Genomic DNA, 27,594 nt, shown 5'->3' on the forward strand with positions numbered 1-27,594 from the left:
TATAGAAATAAAACTTTGAAAAAGTGTACTATAAAAATAAAATTTTGAAAAATTTTCTTTAGAAATAAAATTTTGACAAAATTTTCGATGAAAATAAAATTTTGACAAAATTTTCTATAGAAATAAAATTTTGACAAAATTTTCTATAGAAATAAAATTTTGACAAAATATTCTATAGAAATAAAATTTTGATAAAATTTTCTATAGAAATAAAATTTTGACAAAATTTTCTATAGAAATATTTTTTTTACAAAATTTTCTATAGAAACAAAACATTGATTTTTAATAATTTTGGTCGATTTTTGATAAAATTTTCTTCATAGGTTGGTAGATTATTTTTGGCACGAGTGGCAATCGTGCTTAGAACTCCTAACTTATCAAGAATATTTTTACTTTATATAGTGGGAAATCGATAGTACTATGTGTTACGAACGAAAAAGCGAACTTATTATACCCCCTTTACCATCATATGGTGGTAGGTAAAATAAATTTGTAATTCAATGTCTAAGCGAAAAATTATCATAAAAATAATATTTCCAAATAAAATTTTAATTGAATTTAGTATTTTTCTAAACAATAAAAATATTATTGGCTCAATTAAATTAATTTCCTAATTTGATCGAGTGATTTCTTTATTGATGTTGGTGATAGATTCTATCATTTCTGTGCTTGAAGAAATTTCAATTAAAAATTAATTGAACCAATTAATTTCGTGATTGAGCACAAAAAAAATTTTTTTCAGTGTACAAAACGTTTTTTCAAGGAAATGAAAAGTATATCCAAGTGTTTATATTAATAGGGTGTCCTCTCTAAAAATATATATATAAAATGTAAAAAACGCCCTGACAGTCAAATCGCTATCAGTTATTATTATAAAAAAATATTAACAATCAAGGAAATGTTGTAAAATTGTCATTAACATGCACTTACTCACATGAGGATATCCCTCCATGGACATCCATGAATTTGTCATGTATACGTTTCATTTGTTGTTGTTATTGTGTTAGCCATTTATTATTACTATTATTTTCAATTTGTGTGTGACAGCCTGTACATAGCATGTCAAATAGATAGAGTGGGAGAAAGTGAGAGAGTGAGAGAGATAGAGTAAGAGATTTGATGTGTTATTGTCTTCATAAGTACGTATGAGTGATTATCATACAGACATACACACATACGTACATACATTGCACGTGTTGTGACATTGATGTGATTTGTTGTGACTCCATTGTATATAAGTGTTAGTGTTAGTGTAAACATTTGTGATGTTTTTTATTTTGTTTTGGAATGTTTATGTTTTTTGTTTGTAATGTGATTGTGAGAGAAATTATTTTTCGAATGTTTTTTCTGTATGTGTTTAGAGTGAGCGCCTACCTTCGCCCACATCATAACCCGGACGATTGGGTGCAAAAAACAGATGTGTCCTATAGTGGATTTCCTCGGGTTGCGATGTGAGGCCCATATCACGCGAACGCTTGGTACGGTTGGCTTTCGATTGTAGCTTACTACCGCCACCACCGGTTTTTCCGCTGGCACCCTCACGAAAATTCTTGCGAAACATTAAATTCATGATTTTGGATTATTATTATTTTTTTGTTTGTTTGTTTGTTCTCTTGAGTTTTCGTAAAACGACAATGGATGCAATGAATGGCCTTTGACTGATGACGACTGCCAGAAGCACACTAAGCTTCACTATATTGACTAGACTCTGTGGAGTGGAGACGGGTGGTGGTGGTGGTGGACAGGTATTTGTTGGTTTGTATACAATTTTTATTTTGTGCAGGAAAAAGAGGTGATTCTATCTAAAGGGAAAGGGTGTTTGCTGTTTTGTTCACAATTTTTCTATTTTTGTTATTCTTTTTTTTCATGAAGTCCAATTACATTGTATGTTTGTTTATGTTCTTCACTTTTTGTTGTATGTCTTCCGAGGTATTTCTTCAAGGCACTTTAAAGCTTAAAAACAGAGTTTTGTTTAGCAAATTTACGAGCAAAAGTAACATGCAACAGTTATTACAGAGTGTTTCGTTTTTTGTTTGCCTAAATATCCGTGAGACTTCAAAAAAAGGCCTCTAGCCATTTATCGTACACTTTACCGGAAACCGGAAATTATGAATATCCGCTATGCACGCCTACTTGAAGTTAACTTAACAGTAATGGTATTTTAAGCGCTTATATTTGGATAAGGGTTTTGAGGTTTTTTGATTGAATTTATTACTTTTGACAAACAAACAAATGAGAGACAATGCGAATAAATATCGCCACTGAAATTTGTATTTTGTTTTTGGAATAATCAAAAAAATCATAATCTGCGTATACAAAAAAAAATTCGAATACAAAATCTCTTTATGGAAATGAAACCTGGCAAAATTTAAGAAATTTTGACAGAGAAAAATTTTTTTTAGAAATTCCTTTGGAATTGAAATTTTCAGAAAATTTCTTTTAGAAATAATGTTTAAAGAAAATTTCTTGAATGAAATGAAATTTTGCCAAAATTTCTTATCGAAATGAAATTTTGACAAAATTTCCTATAGAAATGAAATTTTGAATTTGCTATAGCAAACAAATTTTGATAAAATTTTTCTTGCAAAAAAATTTTGACAAAATGTCCCATGGAAATGCAGATTTGATAAAAATTCCTATAGAAGTGTAATTTTGACAAAATTTCCTATAGAAGTGAAATTTTGACAAAATTTTCTATAGCAAAGAAATTTTGACAAATGAAACCTGGCAAAATTTAAGAAATTTTGACAGAGAAAAAATTTTTTAGAAATTCCTTTGGAATTGAAATTTTCAGAAAATTTCTTTTAGAAATAATGTTTAAAGAAAATTTCTTGAATGAAATGAAATTTTGACAAAATTTCCTATAGAAGTGAAATTTTGACAAAATTTCCTATGGAAATGCAGTTTTGATAAAATTTCCTATAGAAGTGTAATTTTGACAAAATTTCCTATAGAAGTGAAATTTTGACACAATTTTCTATAGCAAAGAAATTTTAACAATTTTGAATTTGCTATAGCAAACAAATTTTGATAAAATTTTTCTTGCAAAAAAATTTTGACAAAATGTCCCATGGAAATGCAGATTTGATAAAATTTCCTATAGAAGTGTAATTTTGACAAAATTTCCTATAGAAGTGAAATTTTGACAAAATTTTCTATAGCAAAGAAATTTTGACAAATGAAACCTGGCAAAATTTAAGAAATTTTGACAGAGAAAAAATTTTTTAGAAATTCCTTTGGAATTGAAATTTTCAGAAAATTTCTTTTAGAAATAATGTTTAAAGAAAATTTCTTGAATGAAATGAAATTTTGACAAAATTTCCTATAGAAGTGAAATTTTGACAAAATTTCCTATGGAAATGCAGTTTTGATAAAATTTCCTATAGAAGTGTAATTTTGACAAAATTTCCTATAGAAGTGAAATTTTGACACAATTTTCTATAGCAAAGAAATTTTAACAAATGAAACCTGGCAAAATTTAAGAAATTTTGACAGAGAAAAAATTTTTTAGAAATTCCTTTGGAATTGAAATTTTCAGAATATTTCTTTTAGAAATAATGTTTAAAGAAAATTTCTTGAATGAAATGAAATTTTGCCAAAATTTCTTATCGAAATGAAATTTTGACAAAATTTCCTATAGAAATGAAATTTTGAACTTGCTATAGCATACAAATTTTGATAAAATTTTTCTTGCAAAAAAATTTTGACAAAATGTCCCATGGAAATGCAGATTTGATAAAATTTCCTATAGAAGTGTAATTTTGACAAAATTTCCTATAGAAGTGAAATTTTGACAAAATTTTCTATAGCAAAGAAATTTTGACAAATGAAACCTGGCAAAATTTAAGAAATTTTGACAGAGAAAAAATTTTTTAGAAATTCCTTTGGAATTGAAATTTTCAGAAAATTTCTTTTAGAAATAATGTTTAAAGAAAATTTCTTGAATGAAATGAAATTTTGCCAAAATTTCTTATAGAAATGAAATTTTGACAAAATTTCCTATAGACGTGAAATTTTGAACTTGCAATAGCAAACAAATTTTGATAAAATTTTTCTTGCAAAGAAATTTTGACAAAATGTCCTATGGAAATGCAGTTTTGATAAAATTTCCTATAGAAGTGTAATTTTGACAAATTTTGCCATAGAAGTGAAATTTTGACAAAATTTTCTATAGCAAAGAAATTTTGACATATAAAACCTGGTAAAATTTAAGAAATTTTGACAGAGAAAAAATTTTTTAGAAATTCCTTTGGAATTGAAATTTTCAGAAAATTTCTTTTAGAAATAATGTTTAAAGAAAATTTCTTGAATGAAATGAAATTTTGACAAAATTTCCTATAGAAGTGAAATTTTGACAAAATTTCCTATGGAAATGCAGTTTTGATAAAATTTCCTATAGAAGTGTAATTTTGACAAAATTTCCTATAGAAGTGAAATTTTGACACAATTTTCTATAGCAAAGAAATTTTAACAAATGAAACCTGGCAAAATTTAAGAAATTTTGACAGAGAAAAATTTTTTTAGAAATTCCTTTGGAATTGAAATTTTCAGAAAATTTCTTTTAGAAATAATGTTTAAAGAAAATTTCTTGAATGAAATGAAATTTTGCCAAAATTTCTTATCGAAATGAAATTTTGACAAAATTTCCTATTGAAATGAAATTTTGAACTTGCTATAGCAAACAAATTTTGATAAAATTTTTCTTGCAAAGAAATTTTGACAAAATGTCCTATGGAAATGCAGTTTTGATAAAATTTCCTATAGAAGTGTAATTTTGACAAAATTTCCTATAGAAGTGAAATTTTGACACAATTTTCTATAGCAAAGAAATTTTAACAAATGAAACCTGGCAAAATTTAAGAAATTTTGACAGAGAAAAAATTTTTTAGAAATTCCTTTGGAATTGAAATTTTCAGAAAATTTCTTTTAGAAATAATGTTTAAAGAAAATTTCTTGAATGAAATGAAATTTTGACAAAATTTCCTATAGAAATGAAATTTTGACAAAATTTCCTATGGAAATGCAGTTTTGATAAAATTTCCTATAGAAGTGTAATTTTGACAAAATTTCCTATAGAAGTGAAATTTTGACACAATTTTCTATAGCAAAGAAATTTTAACAAATGAAACCTGGCAAAATTTAAGAAATTTTGACAGAGAAAAAATTTTTTAGAAATTCCTTTGGAATTGAAATTTTTAGAAAATTTCTTTTAGAAATAATGTTTAAAGAAAATTTCTTGAATGAAATGAAATTTTGCCAAAATTTCTTATCGAAATGAAATTTTGACAAAATTTCCTATAGAAATGAAATTTTGAACTTGCTATAGCAAACAAATTTTGATAAAATTTTTCTTGCCAAGAAATTTTGACAAAATGTCCTATGGAAATGCAGTTTTGATAAAATTTCCTATAGAAGTGTAATTTTGACAAAATTTTCTATAGCAAAGAAATTTTGACAAAGTTTTCTATAGCAAAGAAATTTTGACAAAGTTTTCTATAGCAAAGAAATTTTAAAAAAATTACTATGGCACAGAAATTTGGACAAAATTTAACATAGAAATGAAATTTTGAAAACATTCCCTGTAGACAAGAAATTTTGACCACAACTGCTATAGCACTATAAATTTGACAAAATTTTCTAGTGCCAAGAAATTTTGACACAATTTCCTATAGAAATAATTTTGTTTTTGGAAATTTTGACAAAATTTCCTATAGAAACGATTTTTTTTTTGCAAATTTTGACAAAAATTTCCTAGAGAAATGAAATTTTGACAAAAATTCCTATAGAAACGAAATTTTGAAAAAATTCCTATAGAAACGAAATTTTGAAAAAATTCCCTAGAGAAATGAAATTTTGAAAAAAAATTTCCTATAGAAATTAAATTTTTACAAATTTACCTATACAAAATATTTTTGTTCCTTCAATGAATGTTATTAATTTCATGCTTGTATTAGCAAATTGCTTTGCGATTGAAAATCTAATCAACATAATTCCCATTAATATCAGGTTATTTTCATATCAAGGACATTACCATCATCTACCGGCACATCATTTATTCATTACGTATTGAAAAGAAATTTTCATAATACAAATTAATATTGGATACAGCACAACATTTATATAAGTGTGTGTCTAATGATTGTTCCATTTCTATTTACAGAAAATTCCAACAACCCCACAATATTGAAAAGGCCAATTATATTCATGCAATCAGCAATGCCTTGATTGTGTGGAAGGATCCATTAACTTTTATTTGTCTTAAAGGATTTGTAATTTACGTGTTGGCCATATAGTGCGTGCTATGGAGAAATTTAACAAGTAAAACTAGTTTTGTTAAATGCTATGACTTCCTGAAAGCAAAACTATTGTGCTCACATGTGAACTGAAAAGAGAAAGAAGGTGCAGAACGAACTCTAGAGAAATTGCTTTCTTGTCTTGTTAAACAACAAAATATTGTTATTGTTTTACTATTATGGCTAATAAACATTTTTCTATTTTCCTATTTATTCTTCCGAAACACAAACAAACAAAAAAATAACGAAAATTCCTTGCATTTGGCAAATGATGACATTTTTATGTGGATATAACAATATGTTTATGGTTTTTGGTTTGCTTATGAGAAAAAAAAACAATTTCTTAATCAATTGTTATAAGTTTTACTAGAAGTTTAATTTCATAACAAACGCCATTGGATTCTTTTCAAAATATTTGCCAAGCTAAGCTTAGTTTTAAGAAATTTTTCTCAACATTTTATTACTACCAATATGGAAAATTTTTGTATTAGGAAACTTTGTCAAAACTTCATTTCTCTAAAAAAACAATTTGTCAAAATTTCATTTCTATATGCACTCTTGTAATTTTGCAAAATTTGTTTGTTAAGCTACTCTACAAGTTGGTTTCAAGCTGAAATTAAAACAATAATAATGATTATGTAAAAATTTCATATCTACACTGAAAAAACAGTTTTGTTTAATTTTAGAAAATGTCGATTATTTTTAGAAAATTTTAACTAATCAGTATTACAACCGCTGACATCACGCCGATATCACAAAAATAAGTAAATATTTTTACACAGAAAATTCAAGAAAATTTATTAGACATAATTATTTTTTTCACTTGTTAAAGAAAATTTTATAGTTTGAAGGAATATGATCACCTCAAACATGTTTTAAGAGCAAAATGTTATTTTTGGATGGTGACCATGTAACATGGTTTTCGCAACCATGTTGTTTTCTCAGAAATCATGTATCTGATTTCGGCAAGCAGGTTATATTGGACGAGAAAATAACATTTTAGTGACAAACATGTTACATGGTCACCATACAAAAATAACATTTTGCTCTTGAAATATGTTTGAGGTGATCATATTCCTTCTCTGCGTGATGTCTTTAGTGCCATAAAAAGTTCAAGATGGTCGCATTATTGGTAAAAATTACAAATTTTAAGAAATTCTGAACTATTTTGTGGGAGACACGATTTTAGTTAATCGTTTTGCATCATTTGTGTATAATTTTTATACCCTGCGCCACACTGTGGAACAGGGTATTATAAGTTAGTGCATATGTTTGTAACACCCAGAAGGAGACGAGATAGATACACGGTGTCTTTGGCAATAATGCTCAGGGTGGGTCCCTGAGTCGATATAACCATGTCCGTCTGTCCGTCTGTCAGATTTAGATATAGCTTCCATATATATTTTTCGCCCGATATGGACTTATATGGCCCCAGAAGCCAGAGTTTTGGCCCAATTTGGTTGAAATTTGGCACTAGGAGTACAATTAGTAATATAGTCATGTGTGCCAAATTTAATTGAAATCGGTTCAGATTTAGATATAGCTCCCATATATATGTTTTCCTGATTTCGACAAAAATGGTTAAAATACCAACATTTTCCTTGTTATATCGCCACTGCTTAGTCGAAAAGTTGTAAAACTGACTCTAATTTTCCTAAACTTCTCATACAGTGCATTAGCCAACTTAAATTTTGAGTCTATAGATTTTTTAAAAGTCTATCAAATTCTGGCCAAATCGAGTGATATTTAAATGTATGTATTTGGGACAAACCTTTATATATAGCACCCAACACATTTGACGGATGTGATATGGTATCGAAAATTTAGATCTACAAAGTGGTGCAGGGTATAATATAGTCGGCCCCGCCCGACTTTAGACTTTCCTTACTTGTTTCCTCTGTTTTAGTTGATTTAACTAACGTACGCAAAAAATATTAAAGTCATGGGAACTTTTTTAAAATGTAATAATTCCTTGACCTAAAAGTGAGTTAAATCGACTTTCACTTTTTTTGAGTGTATAGGAAATTTCTACAAAAATTCATTTATATAGAAAATTTTATCAAAACTTCTGTGCTATAGAAACTTGTATCGAAATTCCTTTGCTATGGGAAATTTTTGTCGAAATATCTTTGATATGAAATTTTATAAGAATTTTCTATAAAAAAGTTTTAATAATTTCATTTTGAAAAGAAATTTTGTCAAAATTTCATTTCTATAGGAAATTTTGTTAAAATTTCATTTCTGTAGGAAATTTTGTTAAAATTTCATTTTGAAAAGAAATTTTGTCAAAATTTCATTTCCATTTGTTTTGTTTTGTTATTGTTGATTTTGTTCTTTAAGCATTGTTGTTGTTTTTTTATTTCAGCTTAAAACCATACATTGACTAAACTACAAGAATAGCTTAACCAACAGAGGAAAAGAATGTTTGTCAAATTTATTTGGGCAAAGCCCTATAGACTGCAAGATGGTTGGATGGACGCACGTTTCGGAATTACCACATTCCTCATCAGCATCCTCTACTTGCAGCAAAACTATCAACCAATTATCAGAATAAATTCAGGCAGTTTATTAAACCCAACAAAAACCACACTTGAACCCTCCGAAAAAAGGTTTTACATTGATAGCCGGCTTATGCCAAATAAATTCGAAACAAACATATCTCTTTTCCTATGCCACTGTCAAATCATCGATTTGAATTCACATGGCTGGGTTTATTTTGAGCGTGCCTCCTCTTCTTTTTCCATTTGTTTTGTTTTGTTATTGTTGGTTTTGTTCTTTAAGCATTGTTGTTGTTTTTTTATTTCAGCTTAAAACCATACATTGACTAAACTACAAGAGTAGCTTAACCAACAGAGGAAAAGAATGTTTGTCAAATTTATTTGTTTTGTCAAATTTATTTGACAAACATTCTTTTCCTCTGTTGGTTAAGCTACTCTTGTAGTTTAGTCAATGTATGGTTTTAAGCTGAAATAAAAAAACAACAACAATGCTTAAAGAACAAAACCAACAATAACAAAACAAAACAAATGGAAAAAGAAGAGGAGGCACGCTCAAAATAAACCCAGCCATGTGAATTCAAATCGATGATTTGACAGTGGCATAGGAAAAGAGATATGTTTGTTTCGAATTTATTTCGGCATAAGCCGGCTATCAATGTAAAACCTTTTTTCGGAGGGTTCAAGTGTGGTTTTTGTTGGGTTTAATAAACTGCCTGAATTTATTCTGATAATTGGTTGATAGTTTTGCTGCAAGTAGAGGATGCTGATGAGGAATGTGGTAATTCCGAAACGTGCGTCCATCCAACCATCTTGCAGTCTATAGGGCTTTGCCCAAATAAATTTGACAAACATTCTTTTCCTCTGTTGGTTAAGCTACTCTTGTAGTTTAGTCAATGTATGGTTTTAAGCTGAAATAAAAAAACAACAACAATTTCATTTCTATAGGAAATTTTGTTACAAATTCTTTGCTAGCGAAACTTTTACCATGACATCGTTGCTATCGGAAATTTTGTCAAAATTTTATTGCTATGGGAAATTCTGTCAAAATATCTTTGCTATAGCTAATGTTTGTCAATAGTTCTTGCTATAAAAAATGTGGTCAAAAGTCATTTTTATGGAAAATTTTGTCAAAATTTCTTTTCTATACGAAATTTTGTCAAAATTTCATTAATATAGGAAATTTTATTAAAACTTCTATGCCATAGAATCTTTTATAGAAATTTCTTTGCTTTAGGATTTCTTTGCTATGGGAAGTTTTTGTCGAAATATCTTTGATATGAAATTTAGTTAAAATTTAATTTTGAAAAGAAATTTTGTCAAAATTTCATTTCTATAGGAAATGTTGTCAAAATGTAATTTCTATAGGAAATTTTGTTAAAATTTCGTTTCTATAGGAAATTTTGTTAAAATTTCATTTCTATAGGAAATTTTGACAAAATATCATTTCTATAGGAAATTTTTTCAAAATTTCATTTCTATAGGAATTCTATCAAAATTTCTTTGCTTTAGGAAATTTTGTTAAAATTTCATTTCTATAGGAAATTTTGTCAAAATTTCATTTCTATAAGAAATTTTATCAAAATTTCATTTCTATAGGAAATTTTGTTAAAATTTCATTTCTATAGGAAATTTTGTCAAAATTTCATTTCTATAGGAAATTTTGTTAAAATTACATTTCTATAGGAAATTTTGTTAAAATTTCATTTCTATAGGAAATTTTGTCAAAATTTCATTTCTATAGGAAATTTTGTTAAAATTTCATTTCTATAGGAAATTTTATCAAAATTTCATTTCTATAAGAAATTTTGTTAAAATTTCATTTCTATAGAAATTTTGTCAAAATTTCATTTCTATAGGAAATTTTGTTAAAATTTCATTTCTATAGGAAATTTTGTTAAAATTTAATTTTGAAAAGAAATTTTGTCAAAATTTCATTTCTATAGGGAATTTTTTCACAATTTCATTTCTATAGGAAATTTTGTCAAAATTTCATCTCCATAGGAATTTTTTTAAAAATTTTATTTCTATAGGAAATTTTGTCAAAATTTCGTTTCTATAGGAAATTTTGTTAAAATTTCATTTCTATAGGAAATTTTGTCAAAATTTTATTTCTATAGGAAATTTTGTCAAAATTTCATCTCTATAGGAATTTTTTAAAAAATTTTATTTCTATAGGAAATTTTGTTAAAATTTCATTTCTATAGGAATTTTTTTCAAATTTTCATTTATATAGGAAATTTTGTTAAAATTTCATTTCTATAGGAAATTTTGTTAAAATGTCATTTCTATAGGAAATTTTGTCAAAATTTCATTTCTATAGGAAATTTTGTTAAAATTTCATTTCTATAGGAAATTTTGTTAAAATTTCATTTTGAAAAGAAATTTTGTCAAAATTTCATTTCCATAGGAAATTTTGTTAAAATTTAATTTCTATGGGAAATTTTGTTAAAATTTCATTTCATTAGGATTTTTTTCAAAATTTCATTTCAATAGGATTTTTTTCAAAATTTCAGTTCTATAGGAATTCTATTAAAATTTCTTTGCCAGAGAAACTTTTACCACGAAATCTTTGCTATGGGAAATTTTGTTAAAATTTCATTTCTATAGGGAATTTTGTTAAAATTTCATTTCTATAGGAAATTTTGTCAAAATTTCATTTCTATAGGAAATTTTGTCAAAATTTCATTTCTATAGGAAATTTTGTCAAAATTTCATTTCTATGGGAAATTTGGTCAAAATTTCATTTTGATAGGAAATTTTATCAAGACTTCGTTGCTATAGAAACATTTTTCAAACTGTTTTTGCTTTAGGGAAATTTAGTTGAAAGTTTTTGCTATGGGAAATTTTGTGGAAATATCTTTGCTATAGCAAATTTTATCTACATTTTATTTCTATAAAGTATTCAAAATTTATTTCACTATTAGAATATTTAATATTAAAATTTTGCTTGTAGTATATAATATTGACTCACAACTTCAATCATCAAGAATGCAATGGATTTGAATATTAAAAGTAATTTTCTTCATTTTTTCTTTAATAACTTATTAATATTAATTTTTTATTTATTTAAATTTTTAAGTTTTTTTCTTTAAATTTTAATTATTGTATATACTTATTATAAGTCGGAGATGTTTTAACATTTATAATCCTGCACTGTAATTATAAGATTTTCATCTTGTTGTGTAGGTACTCAATAAAATGAAATGAAAATATAATGAAATAAATTTTGTCAAAATTGTATTGGTATATGAAATGTTATATAATTTTCTTTGCTTTAGGAAATGTTGTCAATATTTGTTTGCAATGGCATACTTTATCAAAATTTCTTTGCTATAGGAAATTTTATTAAAATTCTTTTGCTATAGGATATCTTATCAAAAATGCTATAGGAAACTTTCGGTGCTGTAGGATTTTTTTTTTTTTATCAAAATTTCATTTCTATAGAAAATTTTGTCAAAATTTTATTTCCAGATGAAATTTGTTATCGTTTCTTTAAGCAATTTTCTAAAAAAATCATTGTTTCTAAAATTTCTTTGAAAATAAGCTCATCTTGGTTTAGTACAAATTTTGAAGGAAATTTTATTTTTACTCTTTGTATGTTATTGCTTACTGATTTTAGTTAATATGAATACATTAAAATACCATTGGTACGTATACGTAATATGACTGAAAAATTACTCATAACTGTGATACGTCACCGTGGTCAATTTTAGTAGTCATGTATAAAATTAATCGCTTGACTGGTTTTTTTGTTCATATATCCTTCCAACACTTTAAACCACATAGAAGAGAAACCCACAAATCAATATATGATTAAAAATAGAATTAAAACAACCACCTTGGACTATGAGAACCTATAATTATACTTTTAAATTATAACAATCGTTGTCACACATCATGACGTCAATATTAATAGAATATTAGCTCAATAACGGGGTGGCAAAACGATATCAAGGGTATCTATAAATTTAAATAGAAATAGAAAATGTGTCTTTTTGGCGAAAAAAAAACATTCTAAAAAAAGGGACCACAAAATGTAATCATGAAAAGTTAAAATAGTTTAGAAAATATTCACTTAATATTTTTGCAAATTGCTTCATAGCAAATGAGCTTCATTTTCTCCCCCTCATTTCTTTTTGCAAATACAATTTCTATTATATGTTCATTACTTTTTGTTTTGGGGTGAATGATTGCCTAAAAATCAACAAGTTTGAGAATGTGGTTGCATAGTCTGTTGGTTGGCTAGGTTTGCTGGTTGGCTGAGTGGATTGTCTGTCTGAATGGTTGTTTAATAGGCTAATGTCATTTAAATTACGACATGTAAATAAGAGACGAGATAATTTCTATTTGTTGGCATGAGAAAAAACAAAAGCAAAAAAATGTAAATATTTCTTTCTCATTTGTTTGTATCACAGCTAAGCTGTTTTTAATAGACCTAAATACTTTTGTATATCCACAACAAACATTAATCCATTGAAAATCACACTAAACCCCAAAGTTTCTTTTTAGCTCTTTTTCTCTCTCTCTCCCAGTCTCGCACATCTCACAATTTATCCCAACATAGTTGCGTACATAAATAAATAATGCGATAACTATCAGCAAATTTGTGTATGTCTGTCTATCTGGCTGGCTGGCTATCTCTTGGGCTTGCTAGCCGCCCTCTCACAAATGGATGGATATGTGATTTATGAGATCGTATATACCGTTAGACTTGTTGTCATAGCAAAAGCCTAAGCATTCGCACACACACACAACAAATCATAGCACATTTGAGATAAGTATACTATGGTTCTACGTCATCGTACATTATACACTTTGGCTAAATATCAATTGATAGTAAAAATCACAATGGGGGGAATTTTTGGAATGTATACGGGGAATTGATTTTATTTATTGAGTCACATAAAACATTTTGGAGTATAGATACACTGGAAAAAAACAGTGAACCCACCAAGAAGAAAAGTTTTGGTAAATTTTAGAAAATTTTTAATATTTTTAGAAAATTTTAACCAAACAGTATTACAAATGCTGGCATTATGCCGATATCACAAAAATAAGTAAATATTTTTCGACAAATTTAAGAAAATTTATTAGACATAAATAATTTTTTTCACTTGTTTAAGAAAATTTTGTAGTTTGAAGGAAAAAGTCGGAGTTAAACATTGCAAGAATGCCATTAGTGACATAGGAAGTTCATGATGGACGTATTTGTAGTAAAATCTACAAATTTAAAGTAATAATGAACTATCTTGTGAAATGTACGAATTTAGTAATAAATCGTTATACTTAATTTTTGTATAATTTTTCCTCGTTTTTTAGTTCATTTAACTAACGTACGCAAAAAATTATTAGAGTAAAGGAAACTTTCTCCAACCATAATAATTCCATGAACTAAAATAAAATTACATTGGCTTTAGTGAAATAGAGAGACTAATTCATTGAGCAAAAATTTACGAAAGTTAGAAGGAACATAGTAAATAAAGTCCGTGTTCTTGATATCTGCTACATATGAACCTGTTCTGACTTGTATTAAAACTCATACATTTTACGAGAAGAGTAACATTACATATTCTTTGTTTTTAATCAATTGTGGAATTATATTTGAAGAAGTCCCAGATATGTATAAGAGCTATATTTTAATCTGAACCGATTTTATTTCTATAGGATTTTTTTTTTTCAATATTTCATATCTATAGGAAAGTTTGTCAAAATTTCATTTCTAATGGATATATTTTCAACATTTCTTTGCTATAGGATATTTTGTCATAATTTCGCTTATATTGGAAATATTCTCAATATATAATTTCTATAAGAAATTTAGTCAAAATAACTTTGCTATAAGAAATTTTATCAAACATTTGATTTCTATAGGAAATTTTGTCAAAATTTCATTTCGATGGTGAAGAAAATTTTCTAAAAATTTTAGTCCTTTAGAAAATTCTGTCAAAATTTCTTTTCTTTGGGAAATTTTACCAAAATTTCATTTCTATAGAGGGTTTGTCAAATTTTCGATGCTTTAAGAAGTTTTGTAAAAATTTCTTTGCTATAAAAATTTTTGCTAAAAATTATTTGCTACAGAAAATTTTTTCAAAATTTCTTTGCTATAGAAATTTTGTCAAAATTTCTTTGTTAAAGGCAATTTTTCAAAATTTCATTTCGATGGTCATAATTTATTTGCGGAAGAAAATTTTCTAAAAATTTTAGTCCTTTAGAAAATTCTGTCAAAATTTCTTTTCTTTAGGAAATTTTACCAAAATTTCATTTCTATAGGGGGTTTGTCAAACTTTCGATGCTTTAAGAAGTTTTGTAAAAATTTCTTTGCTATAAGAAATTTTGCTAAAAATTCTTTGCTATAGAAAATTTTGTCAAAATTTCTTTGCTATAAGATATTTTGTTAAAATTTTTTTATAAAATAAATTTTTTCAAAATTTCATTGCTATAGGAAATTTTGTTAAAATGTCCTTGCTATAGAAAATTTCGTCAACATTTATTTGTTGCAGGAAATTTTTTTAAAAATTTCTTTGCTTAGGAAATTTTGTCAAAACGTCTGTGCTTTATGAAATTTCGTCAAAATGTCCATGCTAAAGAAAATTCCGTCAAAAATTTCTTTGCTATAGAAAATTTTGTCAAAATTTCTTTGCTATAGAAATTTTGTTAAAATTTCTTTTTTAAGGGAAATTTTTCAAAATTTCATTGCTATAGGAAATTTTGTCAAATTTAATTTCGATGGTCATAATTTATTTGTGGAAGAAAATTTTCTACAAATTTTAGTCCTTTAGAAAATTCTCTCAAAATTTATTTTCTTTAGGAAATTTTACCAAAATTTCATTTCTATAGAGGGTTTGTCAAACTTTCGATGCTTTAAGAATTTTTGTAAAAATGTCTTTGCTATAAGAAATTTTGCTAAAAATTCTTTGCTATAGAAAATTTTGTCAAAATTTCTTTGCTATAAGATATTTTTCTAAAAATTTCTTTGTTAAAAGAATTTTTTTCAAAATTTCATTGCTATAGGAAATTTTGTTAAAATGTCCTTGCTATAGAAAATTTCGTCAACATTTATATGTTGTAGGAATTTTTTCTTTTAAATTTCTTTGCTTAGGAAATTTTGTCAGAACATCTGTGCTATATGAAATTTCTTCAAAATTTCCTTGCTAAAGAAAATTCAGTCAAAAATTTCTTTGCTACAGAAAATTTTGTCAAAATTTCTTTGCTATAGTAAAATTTGTCAAAATTTCATTACTATAAGAAATTTTGTAAAAATGTCTTTGATATGAAAAATTTCGTCAAAATTCCTGTGCTATAGGAAATTTTGTGATAATTTCATAATTATAAGAAATTTTAACACACCCAGCAATAAAATTTGGAAGTTCTTCTTACGGCACAACTTTGAAAGCACTTCCAGAAATGTCCTCCCAAAGATGTTCTTTATTTTAACGGCACAGGAAGTTCGTTTGAGTCAATTTTTTATAACTCGTTTTATTCATATTTTTAATTAGAAATTTAAAATTTTATTGTTTCAAAGGGGTTAAAAACGGATTAAAAATTAATAATAATAAAATTAATAAATTATTTAAATTTTGCGGAAAAAATTATAAATCCTTTCTAGAAAAATTGCGAATTTTTAAAAATATTTGATGTCAAACGTTCCAGACAAGCGTTGTACTCATAATGCATTAAAAATTATAAAAAAATAAAAATTATTTATTCGTCAAAATATCATAAAATTTCTTTATTCACATCCAAATCACTGGATTCGCATCACACCTTAAGAAGTGATGACAATTCAGTGCAACGGATGTTCACATGGTGGACATCCGTCCTATGACAAGCCCATGTTAAAATCATCGCTTCTGCGCCAATTTTGCACCACTTCCGGATCCAAAAAGAACATTTTCACTACTTTTTCATATCTACAGGAAATTTTGTCAAAATTTCATTTCGATAAGAATTTTTGTCATAATTTTTTTGCTACACGAATTTTTGTCATAATTTGTTTGCTATTCAGAATTTTGTCATAATTTCTTTGTTTAAGGAAATTTTGTCATAATTTGTTTGCTATAACGAATTTTGTCAAAAATTCTTTGCTATATGAAATTTCGTCAATATTTCTTTGCTGTAGCAAATTTTTTGCTATATAGAATTTTGTCAAAATTCCTTTGCTAATGGAAATTTTTACAAAATTTCTTTGCTAAAGGAAATTTTACAAAATTTCTTTGCTATAGGAAATTTTACAAAATTTCTTTGCTATAGGAAATTTGATCACAAATGTCATTTCTATAGGAAATTGTGTCGACATGTCCTTGCTATAGAAAATTTCGTCAAAATTTCATTTCGATAGGAAATTTTGTCATAATTTCGTTGCTAAAGCAATTTTTATACAAATTTTGTTGCTGTAGAAAATTTTGTCAAAATTTAATTTCAATAGGAAGTTTTTTAAATTTAAATTTTTTAATTAATTTTTTTGCTATAGGCAATTTTGTAAAAAAAATTCCATTTCTATAGGAAATTTGTCAAAATTTCATTTCTGTATGAATTTTTGTTTTGATTTCTTTGCTATAGAGAATTTTGACAAAATTTTTGTGCTATAGGAAATTTCGTTAACTTTTCTTTTCTGTAGGAAACTTTGTCAAAATTTCTTTGCTAAAGGAAATTTTGTCAAAATCTTTTTTTGCTACAGGAAATTTTGTCAAAATTTCTCTGCTATAGAAAATTTAGTCAAAACGTCTTTGCTATAGGAACTTTTGTCAAAATTCCTTTGCTAAAGGAAGTTTTGTCAAAATTTCTTTACTATAGGAAATTTTGTTAAAATTTCATTTCGATTGGAAATTTTGTCATAATTTCTTTGCTAATGGATATTTAATAAAAATGTTGTTTCTGTAGGAAATGTTGTCATTTCAATAGGAACTTTTGTCAAAATTTCATTTCTATAGGAATTTTTGTCAAAATTTCATTTCTATAGGAATTTTTGTCAAAATTTCATTTCTATAGGAAATTTTGTCAAAATTTCATTTCTATACGAAATTTTCTGAAGAAATTTTGTCATATTTTTTACTAAAGGAAATTTTGTCAAAATTTCTTTTCTTGTTTTGTCATTTCTAAAGGAAATTTAACTTTTCTTTGCTGTAGAAAACTTTGTCAAAATTTCTTTGCTAAAGAAAATTTTGTCAAAATGTTTTCTTTGCTATAGGAAATTTTGTCAAAATTTCTCTGCTATAGAAAATTTAGTCAAAATGTCTTTGCTATAGGAACTTTTGTCAAAATTCCTTTGCTAACGGAATTTAATTTCGATTGGAAATTTTTTCATAATTTCTTTGCTAATGGAAATTTTTTGTAAAAATTTTGTTGCTGTAGGAAATTTTGTCATTTCAATAGGAAGTTTTTTGCTTTAATTTTTTTGTCATAGGAATTTTTGTCAAAATTTCATTTCTATAGGAAATTTGTCAAAATTTCATTTCTATACGAAATTTTGTCATATTTTTTTACTAAAAGAAATTTTGTCAAAATTTCTTTTCTATAGAAAATATTGTCAAATTTTTTTTGTCATTTCTAAAGGAAATTTTATCAAAACTTTAATTCTATAGAAAATTTTGTCAAATTTCTTTGCTATAGGATATTTTGTCTGGGCCAATTTTTACCTACTCGGGTACAAATTCCTGTGCATAGTTTCACCTAAAACAGAGTATATCTTTGGCTATATGTGTGCAAATGGGGCGAATGATATATACGGGAGCTATATCTAAATCTGAACGAATTTCAAACAAATTTGATACACTTTTTGATACTATAAATTGTACTCCTTGTACAAAATTTAAAGCAAATCAGGTAAAATTCTGGCTTATGGGTCCATATAAATGCATATCATGCGAAAAAAATTAGGGGCCTATATCTAAATCTGAATTGATTGCTTCCAAAATCAATAGGGTTCTATTGTGACCCAAAGCACATACTTGTGCTTCGATGGGAATAAACCTGCGACCTAGTCTTTGATAAAAAAAAGTTGTTCAAAGACAGACGGACATGCTTATATCGACTCAGGGGCCTGCTCTGAGCATTATTGCCAAAGACGTCATGTGTCTATCTCATCTCCTTGTGGGTGTTTGCAAACGCATGCACTAACTTGTAATACCCTGAGTGTGACACAGGTTATAAATAGAACCCACTGTGTCATCGGGTATAGTAAAAATGATGGCAAATTGCCGATGGCCACTACACATAATGACAGCACTATGAACAAATATCATCAACACATTGAGTATCATTTGTAGCCATTGCTGTTGATTGTTTTCCTCTTCAGTGAGAGTGTTCATGTGTGTGTGTGAGAGTGTGTGTTTACGAAAGAAATTGTTGCTGTTGATTTTGATAAGACTCTTCTACAAAGGGGCAACTGAAGTGAGCTGCAGCAAATGTGTGGCAATTTAATGTATGGGTCAGTCTACCACAAATCCACAACATGAAAAATTTCCATTCAAAATGGAAAGTTATACGCATTTTACACAAACAGGTAGGGACTTAGAAAATTTTGCATTTTGCCTTAGTCTTCCCATAACTGATAACAATTTTTGATTATTAGCAAAAAATCTAAGAACTAGTTTTCTTAAGAAAATGTGTTACCCCTTGATATAATAATATGGACTCTCTCACATTAAAGTTTGTTTATCGGAGAGTAAAAGAGCACACCTTGATACAACGATGACAAAGAACAAATGTAAAGAGAGCTTAATTTTGACTTTTTTTACGGCCAATAGACATAGACACTCTCAGTGTGAGTGCGTGTGAAGAAAAGTTTTGTTTTTGTTGCTAGTTTTCCTTTGCTTGTTGTTTGTATCTCTTTTTCTTTTCAGGTTTGAGATCTTTTGGCTTTTGGCTTCGGATTTGTTTTTATTTTTGTTATGCCTAGACTTTGAGGATGAATACGACAAAGCCCTTGACCTTGATTGCAACAACATTTATAGAAGAGTGAAACAAGAACAAAAAATTCAGCAATAAGAAGAAGCTGAAAGAATGTAAGTGTCTCGGGCACACGTGTGTATGAGTGTTCTGTTTTTATGATTTTAAATACGCGAAAGCAAGATGTTTAAAAATAAATTTGAACAGATGCGTTTCGTAGACCATATGTATAGACATATCCACAGGGGTGTACATATTGTATATGTACATGTGGACATTAAGAGAGGTCGATATTGTTATTTCCTTTTTTAAATTAAAGTTTTATTCGGATTTCTATTCGCTAAAATGGTTGGAAATGTTGTCTGATTATAATTTATCTTCCTATTTTGTAATAAAATTTACTCTAGTTTGAATTATTTTATTTTTAGTTAAATTAATTTATTTTGGATTTAATTCAAAAAAAAAATATGTATATTTTTATGCTGAAAATTGCATGATTATAATTTATCTTCCTATTTTGTAATAAAATTTACTCTAATTTGAATTATTTTATTTTTATTTAACTTAATTTATTTTGGATTTAATTAAAAAAAAAATTATTTATTTGTGCCAAACCATTTATCATCGAGATAAATGCTTCCACGTATTTTTTTATTTTATTTTAATTAACTTAAATTCTTAATATTTATTTTTTTTTTAATTTATTCCAAATTCATGTATTTAATTTAATTTATTTTGATTTAATTAAAATAAACTAATTCATTTATTTTATTTTAATTTAATTTTACTTTTAATATGTATTTATTTAATTTATTTTAGATTCGTATATTTTATTTACTTATATGTAGTTATTTCGATTTAATTAAAAATAATTTAATTTAAATTAGCGATTTATGTTCAAATAAAGAATTCTAGGTATTATATTTATATTTATTTTACTTTATTATACTTCAAATTCACGTTTTTTTAATATTATTTAATTTAATTTATTTTAACGAAATTTAATTTAAATTATTTGTGTCTTGAGAAAAGTGATTTATTTCGATTTAATTAAAAACAATTTGATTCAAATTAATTTTGTGTGCTTAATTTAATTTAACCCTTTCAAATTTTGTAGTACTTTTTATTTAATTTATTCTAGACTAATGTATTTAATTAAATTTGGTTTTAATTAAAAATAATTCATTTAAATTAATTTTGCTTTCTTATTTCATCCGATTAATTGCCCAATTAAATGTTCCTGTATGGTTTATTTATTTTAGTTTATTTTAACTTTTTAAAATTTATTTATTTAATTTGTTTTAATATAATTACAAATAATTTTAATTTAACTTAATTTTACTTGCTTAGCGCAACCGATTTATTGTCCAACTAAATGTTTCTACCTATTTTATTTATTTTCACTTAACTTTACAAAAATTTCACTTTTTAAGATTTTTTATAATTTATTTATTTTTATTTATTCCAGATTCATGTATTTTACTTTATTCAGATTTAATTAAATATAACTCAGATTAAATTAATTTTAGTTTTCTTGATACAACCGCTTTATTGTCCAGATAAATGTTTCTAGTTTATTTATTTTATTTTAATTTAATTTAACAAACAAATGTTTCTGCATTTTTTATTTATTTTTCTTCAATTTAAGTTAATTAAAATTAGCCGCTGTAAATAATATTTACCTAATTAATTCTATATTGGTGTATTTTATTTAATTTAATTTTATTTTATTTTTTTTTATTTTATTTTATATTATTTTATTTTATTTCATTTTATTTTATTTTATTTTATTTTATTTTATTTTCTTTTATTTTATTTCATTTAAATTATTTTTGTCTTGACAAAAGAGATTTATTTGAATTTAACTAAAAATAATCTAATTTACATTAATTTTGCTTGTTTGACACAACCGAACTATTGTCTAAATAAATGTTTCTGTATATTTTATTTCCATTCAACTTCATTTTTAATATATTTTAAAATATATTTATTTAATATTTTCCATATTCGTGTATAATAATTTATTTATTTTATTTTGATTTTATAAAAATCCAAATAAAATTATTAATTAATTAATTAAAGTGAATTTTGCCTCCTAGTTTTCTGCACGGATAAAAGTTTCTATTTATTTCTTTTAATTTAATTTAACTTTTTAATAATATTTATTAATTTAATTAATTTTTTCCCAGTTTTATGTATTTAATTTAATTTAAATTATTTTTGCTTGCTTAACGTACCCATTTTTTACCCAGATAAATTTTTCATCGTATTCTATTTTTTTTTAATTTAATTAAACTTAACGAGGGGTAATGATATTTATTTATTTGTTCAATGTTTTCCAGAAGCATGTATTTTATTTATTCGATTTAATTAAAAAAAAATAATTTTGCTTGCTTGACACAAGCGATTTCTTGTCAAAATAAATGAAGCTAAGTATGTTATTTATATTATTTTAATTTGGTTTTATTTTATTTTAATTTGTTTTATTTATTTTACTTTAATTTATTTTAAATGAGATCAATTAGACAAACGAATCGTGTCAAGTCGTATTCCAGTTGAATGAACCGGCAATCAAACTGCCAAACGATCACACCTGCCACCTTCTATTTTTTGGCAAGAGTTTAGTTTATTAATAATCAACAAACTCTATATCCATACAAACTGGCCTTTAAACACCTTCCAATTTGCTCATTAACAAGCCTAACTGTTTGTTTGACCCGCCTCTATGTTCAAGTGAGCAATAAAAAGTTCATTCTAGCCTTAGCAAAAAAAAAACAAAAACGAAACGCCAACTGACATTCACAAAAAAATACATACTTTTTGTGCCTGTGTGTGTATGTGTTTATTTGGAGTACTAAAGACTAAATAGGATTTATAGACTAGGATTGAATACAAGTCGGGTCGTCTTCCACTACATTGCTATAAATCATTTCCAGCCCTTTTATGCATATGAATGAAGAAGGAGCATGCATGTGCTCTTTAGTGAATTGGCTATTGAGTTGCTTAGTGGATGGTTGGGTGGATGCGTACGTGCGTGCGGGTGCGTGTGTGTGTGGATAAGTGCAGTAGAGAGAGACAGAGAGAAATATTGAACACAATTTCACCGGTTTAGAACAGCTGTTGTTATTCATGATTTTATGTTTCTCACACTGCTCTCCGCACACAACTCACTCACTAATACATACAGAGTAGTAGTAATTCATGAAGTCTCAATTGAAATGGCTGTTATTATATTTCTAATCCGTTTGTGAAGAGTTGCGTTTGTTACGTTGTGAGGCGCGTTGTGAATAATTTTCTTTTCTTTCTTTTTTCGTTTTCCAAGCAATTAACAACGCGTGCTACAAATCACTCTTAGTTATTTTATGCAATTGTTTTAGACTTTGGGATAATTGGTACACTATTTGTTGCTTTTGTTCGTTTGTTGCTTATGTTTTTTTTTATAAATTTCGTTTTCTAAAGAAATTTCTTTTGAGAATAATAGCACGGTTTTCTTTTGTTTTATATCTAAATATATACATACACATATATGTATTCATACATACATACATACATATGTGTTTAGTTTATGAGATTTGTTTTTGTTTTCGTTTTCTTTCAATTGTTGTTGTTGTTGTTGTGATTGGGACTAGCGTTGTTCTTTATCTACTCGTATCGATCACGTCGTTATGTCTCTTTTTCGATGGTTTGAACGTTCGGACCTCTGAAATCTGACTGACTAGTTTGAAAATTTTGCTTAACAAAATTTTACAAAGAGAGTGGACATTTGCTAGCGTATAGAGAAATTAATTTTTGTCAACTCAATTCGCAATTAACAGAAGAGGCATTTTTCAAGAAAATTAATAAGATCATTATGTCCAATATTGTATATGGTTCCTTCGAAAGTTTTGCCAGCAAATTGAAATTTCGAAATTTCGAATGAATAGATTCCCATACACTAGAAAAAATATTATTATTTTAACAATCGCTAAAGCTTAATGTCGTAGCTTAACCCCTTCATGGTTGTAATTTAGTTATATATATAAATATGAAATAAATAAATAAATAATCGCCCCAGTTCTGTTAGCACTGGAGTATTTCAAATACGGTCGCAAATAATCTACCAAATTTTTAAGAAATTTTTAACAAAAAACTACCAAACTAAAATGTCTTGCTTTGCAATTTTTTCTATCAAAATGTTCTTGCTATAGCAAATTTTGTCAAAATTTTATTTCTATAGAAAAATTTGTCAAAGTTCTATTTCTATATAAAATTTGGTCAAAAGTTTATTTCTATAGAAAAATTTGTCAAAATTTTATTTCTCTAGGAAATTTTGACAAAATTTTATTTCTGTAGAAAATTTTGTCAAAATTTTATTTCTATAGAAAATTTTGTCAAAATTTTTATTCTCTAGAAAATTTTGACAAAATTGTATTTCTATAAAAATGTTGTCAAAATTTTATTTCTATAATAATTTTGTCAAAATTTTGTTTCAAAATTTTGTCAACATTTTATTTCTATAGTAAATATTGTCAAAATTTTATTTCTGTAGAAAAATTTGTCAAAATTTTATTTCTATAGGAAATTTTGTCTAAATTTTAATTCTAATGGAAATGTTGTCAACATTTTATTTCTATAAAAATTTTGTCAAAATTTTATTTCTAAAATTTTGTCCAAATTGTATTTCTATAGACAATTTTGTCAAAGTTTTATTTCTATAGAAAAATTTGTCAAAATTTTTGTTCTCTAGAAAATTTTGTCAAAATTTTATTTCAAAATTTTTTCAACATTTATTTCTATAGGAAATTTTGTCTAAATTTTAATTCTAATGAAAATTTTGTCAAAAGTTTAATTCTAATGAAAATTTTGTCAAAAGTTTATTTCTATAGAAAATTTTGTCAAAATTTTATTTCTATAGGAAATTTTGTCTAAATTTTAATTCTAATAAAAATTTTGTCAACATTTTATTTCTATAGTACATTTTGTCAAAATTTTATTTCTATAGACAATTTTGTCAAAGTTTTATTTCTATAGAAAAATTTGTTAAAATTTTATTTCTATAGGAAATTTTGCCTAAATTTTAATTCTAATGGAAATGTTGTCAAAATTTTATTTCTATAAAAATTTTGTCAAAGTTTTATTTCTATAGAAAATTTTGTCAACATTTTATTTCAAAATTTTGTCAACATTTATTTCTATAGGAAATTTTGTCTACATTTTAATTCTAATGAAAATTTTGTCAAAAGTTTAATTCTAATGAAAATTTTGTCAAAAGTTTATTCCTATAGAAAATTTTGTCAACATTTTATTTCTATAGTAAATTTTGTCAAAATTTTATTTCTATAGACAATTTTGTCAAAGTTTTATTTCTATAGAAAAAATTTGTCAAAATTTTATTTCTATAGGAAATTTTGTCTTAATTTTAATTCTAATGGAAATTTTGACAAAATTTTATTTCTGTAGAAAATTTTGTCAAAATTTTATTTCAAAATTTTTTTAACATTTTATTTTATAGTAAATTTTGTCCAAATTTTATTTCTATAGAAATTTTTGTCAAATTTTATTTGTATAGAAAATGTTGTCAAGATTTTATTTCTATAGAAAATTTTGTCAAAATTTTATTTTTATAAAAAAAAATTGTCAATATTTTATTTATACATGAAGAAGACTTTCAACTGTGATCGTAGCCATAAAAAACAACACAGTGATAGCTTGGGTTAACTTTCGTAATTTTTTGTGCAATTCTTTAAATTTTGTGTTTAATGTTGGGATTTATAAATGCCGTTTCACTTTAGATAATAATTTATGCAAAATGACAAAAGATTAAATATTTCAATACAGTAAATTCCTGATCAAGATGGAAATCTCAATCGAAACGTAGGATAAAAATATGAAATAATTTATCTTTTATTTGCATAAATAGAAATCATAAAAAAAAAGAAATTTTAACTGCGGTATTTCGATCACGGTTGCCGCTAGAGTCAAAAATAATCTATCTAATCTCGAAGAAATTGTTAAAATTGTATTTCTATAGAAAATTTTGTCAAATTTTTATTTCTATAGAAAATTTTGTCAAAATTTTATTTCTACAAAAACTTTTGTAAACATTTTATTTGTGTAAAAAATTTTGTCAAAATTTTATTTTTATAGAAAATGTTGTCAACGTAAAAAAATTAAAATAGAAGAGGAATATTTTACAAAATCTACCAAATGACCAGGAATTTTACCAATCTAGCAAAGAGTAAAATATCGATCAGTTTTGGTAGAATTCTAGCAACTGTGACAACCGTGATTTCGACCCATTTCTATTCCCGAAGCACCTTCATCGGGGATGAAAAATCCAATTTTTGAAAAAATACAAAAATGGTATTTTTGAGTGAAAAAGTACTGTTCACTAGATTTTAATTTTTATACCCTAAGCCTCAACAGGGCATTATAATTAGTGCATATGTTTGCAACACTCAGAAGGAGACGAGAGAGACACATAGTGTCTTTGGCAATAATGCTTCCCTGAGTCGATCTAGCCATGTCCAACACATTTTTGTGATCAAAGTCTAGGTCGCAGTTTTATTCTAATCGACTTTAAATTTGTTACTACCCTAACAAACCGAATTTTGTTTAATTAAAACTAAATTATTTTCATTTTTTATTTTACTTTAATTAAATCTAGTTTCTATTTCTCGATCTATCTTTAGCACATCCACAGCTGCATATTTTTTTGTCCAACATTTAGTTTAATGTGATTTACATGTATTCCTTTAATTGATTTATTGGTTTAATTTGAATTCATCTAACTGAAATAAATACTATTTAATTTAATGAATTTTAATTTATACAAATTTATTAAAATCTACATTTCCTAATTATTCAAATCTCTATTGCCAATTTTCTAAGTGGAAGCATTTAGTCTGAATGCCTCTTTAATTACCACACCACTTGCCCGACTACTTTGCAAGAGAAATTTTCTCAATGACTGAACACCTCTAAGTATTTACAAGCAATTGCCGCCAAAAATGAAAAAAATGTTTTTGAAAAAAAAATTAAAATAATGTACGTACGTGATTTATGCAAATACTTTCGCACTTGACCCTAATTAAGAATCTGTTTACTTTAGCAAATCGCGGAAAATTATGACATCGTGGATTGTCATTGTAAAATATGCAAACGCCAGCAAAACTTGCATACAAAGAGAGTACGAGTATATAGAATAACTGCAATACACCTTTCCTTTTTATATGCCTTTCTTGAGATTATTCTCTTATTTGCTCACCTATATCATATCGCTCTTCTATATGTAGCAGTTAACATTAATGATGGCGACATTGTGCTGATACAGGAATGACTGAAAAACATTTCATGTTTTTTGGAGGATACATTTCTTCCTCTTGTCCATGAGTTTGAGACATTTGTTTACATGATTCTTCCCCACCTGCCTCAACACGTTTAATATAAACTGCAAACAAATAGACTGGTGTGATAATGTACCTGGTTAGCATCTATGTTAGATATACGAGAGTAAGGGTGAGAGCGAAAAAGAGGGAGTGAGTATTTGTTTGCTTACGAGTATATAGGGACCATCATTTACCGTTTTTCAATTTGGTTGAATCGACTAACAACGTTAGTTAGCACTATTTTATGATATGCCACTACATCCTTGTTGTTTGGTTTTTTTTTTTTGCATTACGTTTGCTTAAATTATTGTGGTAATGTCTTCTTGGCGATACATAAGGAATTGTTGTTGGTGATCCACATGAGAGTTACAGTGGCTCAAACTAGAACTATTTCAAAAAATAAATGTAATGTTTGTCAAATTATGTTTTTATGTACGAAAGGGATGCCTTATTTGTAGGCATGTAATTTTTTAATGTCGAGGAAAGTAATGTACAGTGAAGCCTCGCAGACATACACCGTCCATTTATGAGAGGTTAATTTTAGTGTGA

At 26.1% G+C, this 27,594-nt stretch overlaps 1 protein-coding gene across 15 annotated transcripts in view; it reads right to left on the reverse strand.

The window, feature by feature from the left end:
- LOC142239111 (uncharacterized) overlaps positions 1-27,594 on the reverse strand; it is an 85,654-nt gene that overhangs the window by 38,495 nt on the left and 19,565 nt on the right. For 2 of the 15 annotated variants that reach the window (XM_075310887.1, XM_075310886.1), the window contains exon 1: positions 23,229-23,374. The exons of 1 other annotated variant lie outside the window; for it this stretch is intronic. Coding sequence is in view for 11 of the 14 variants with exons in the window: in XM_075310879.1 (XP_075166994.1) it covers positions 1,375-1,549; positions 22,783-22,809 (202 nt within the window). In the remaining 3 variants the exon portion in view is untranslated. Of the gene's footprint in view, positions 1-1,374; positions 1,803-22,782; positions 23,183-23,220; positions 23,379-27,594 lie in introns of those variants that run through there. 12 more of the 15 variants (XM_075310879.1, XM_075310883.1, XM_075310874.1 and 9 more) reach the window with 12 other exon arrangements.

The sequence above is a fragment of the Haematobia irritans genome, chromosome 5 (assembly GCF_050003625.1).
Source record: "Haematobia irritans isolate KBUSLIRL chromosome 5, ASM5000362v1, whole genome shotgun sequence".
In the NCBI taxonomy this organism is placed as follows: domain Eukaryota; kingdom Metazoa; phylum Arthropoda; class Insecta; order Diptera; family Muscidae; genus Haematobia; species Haematobia irritans.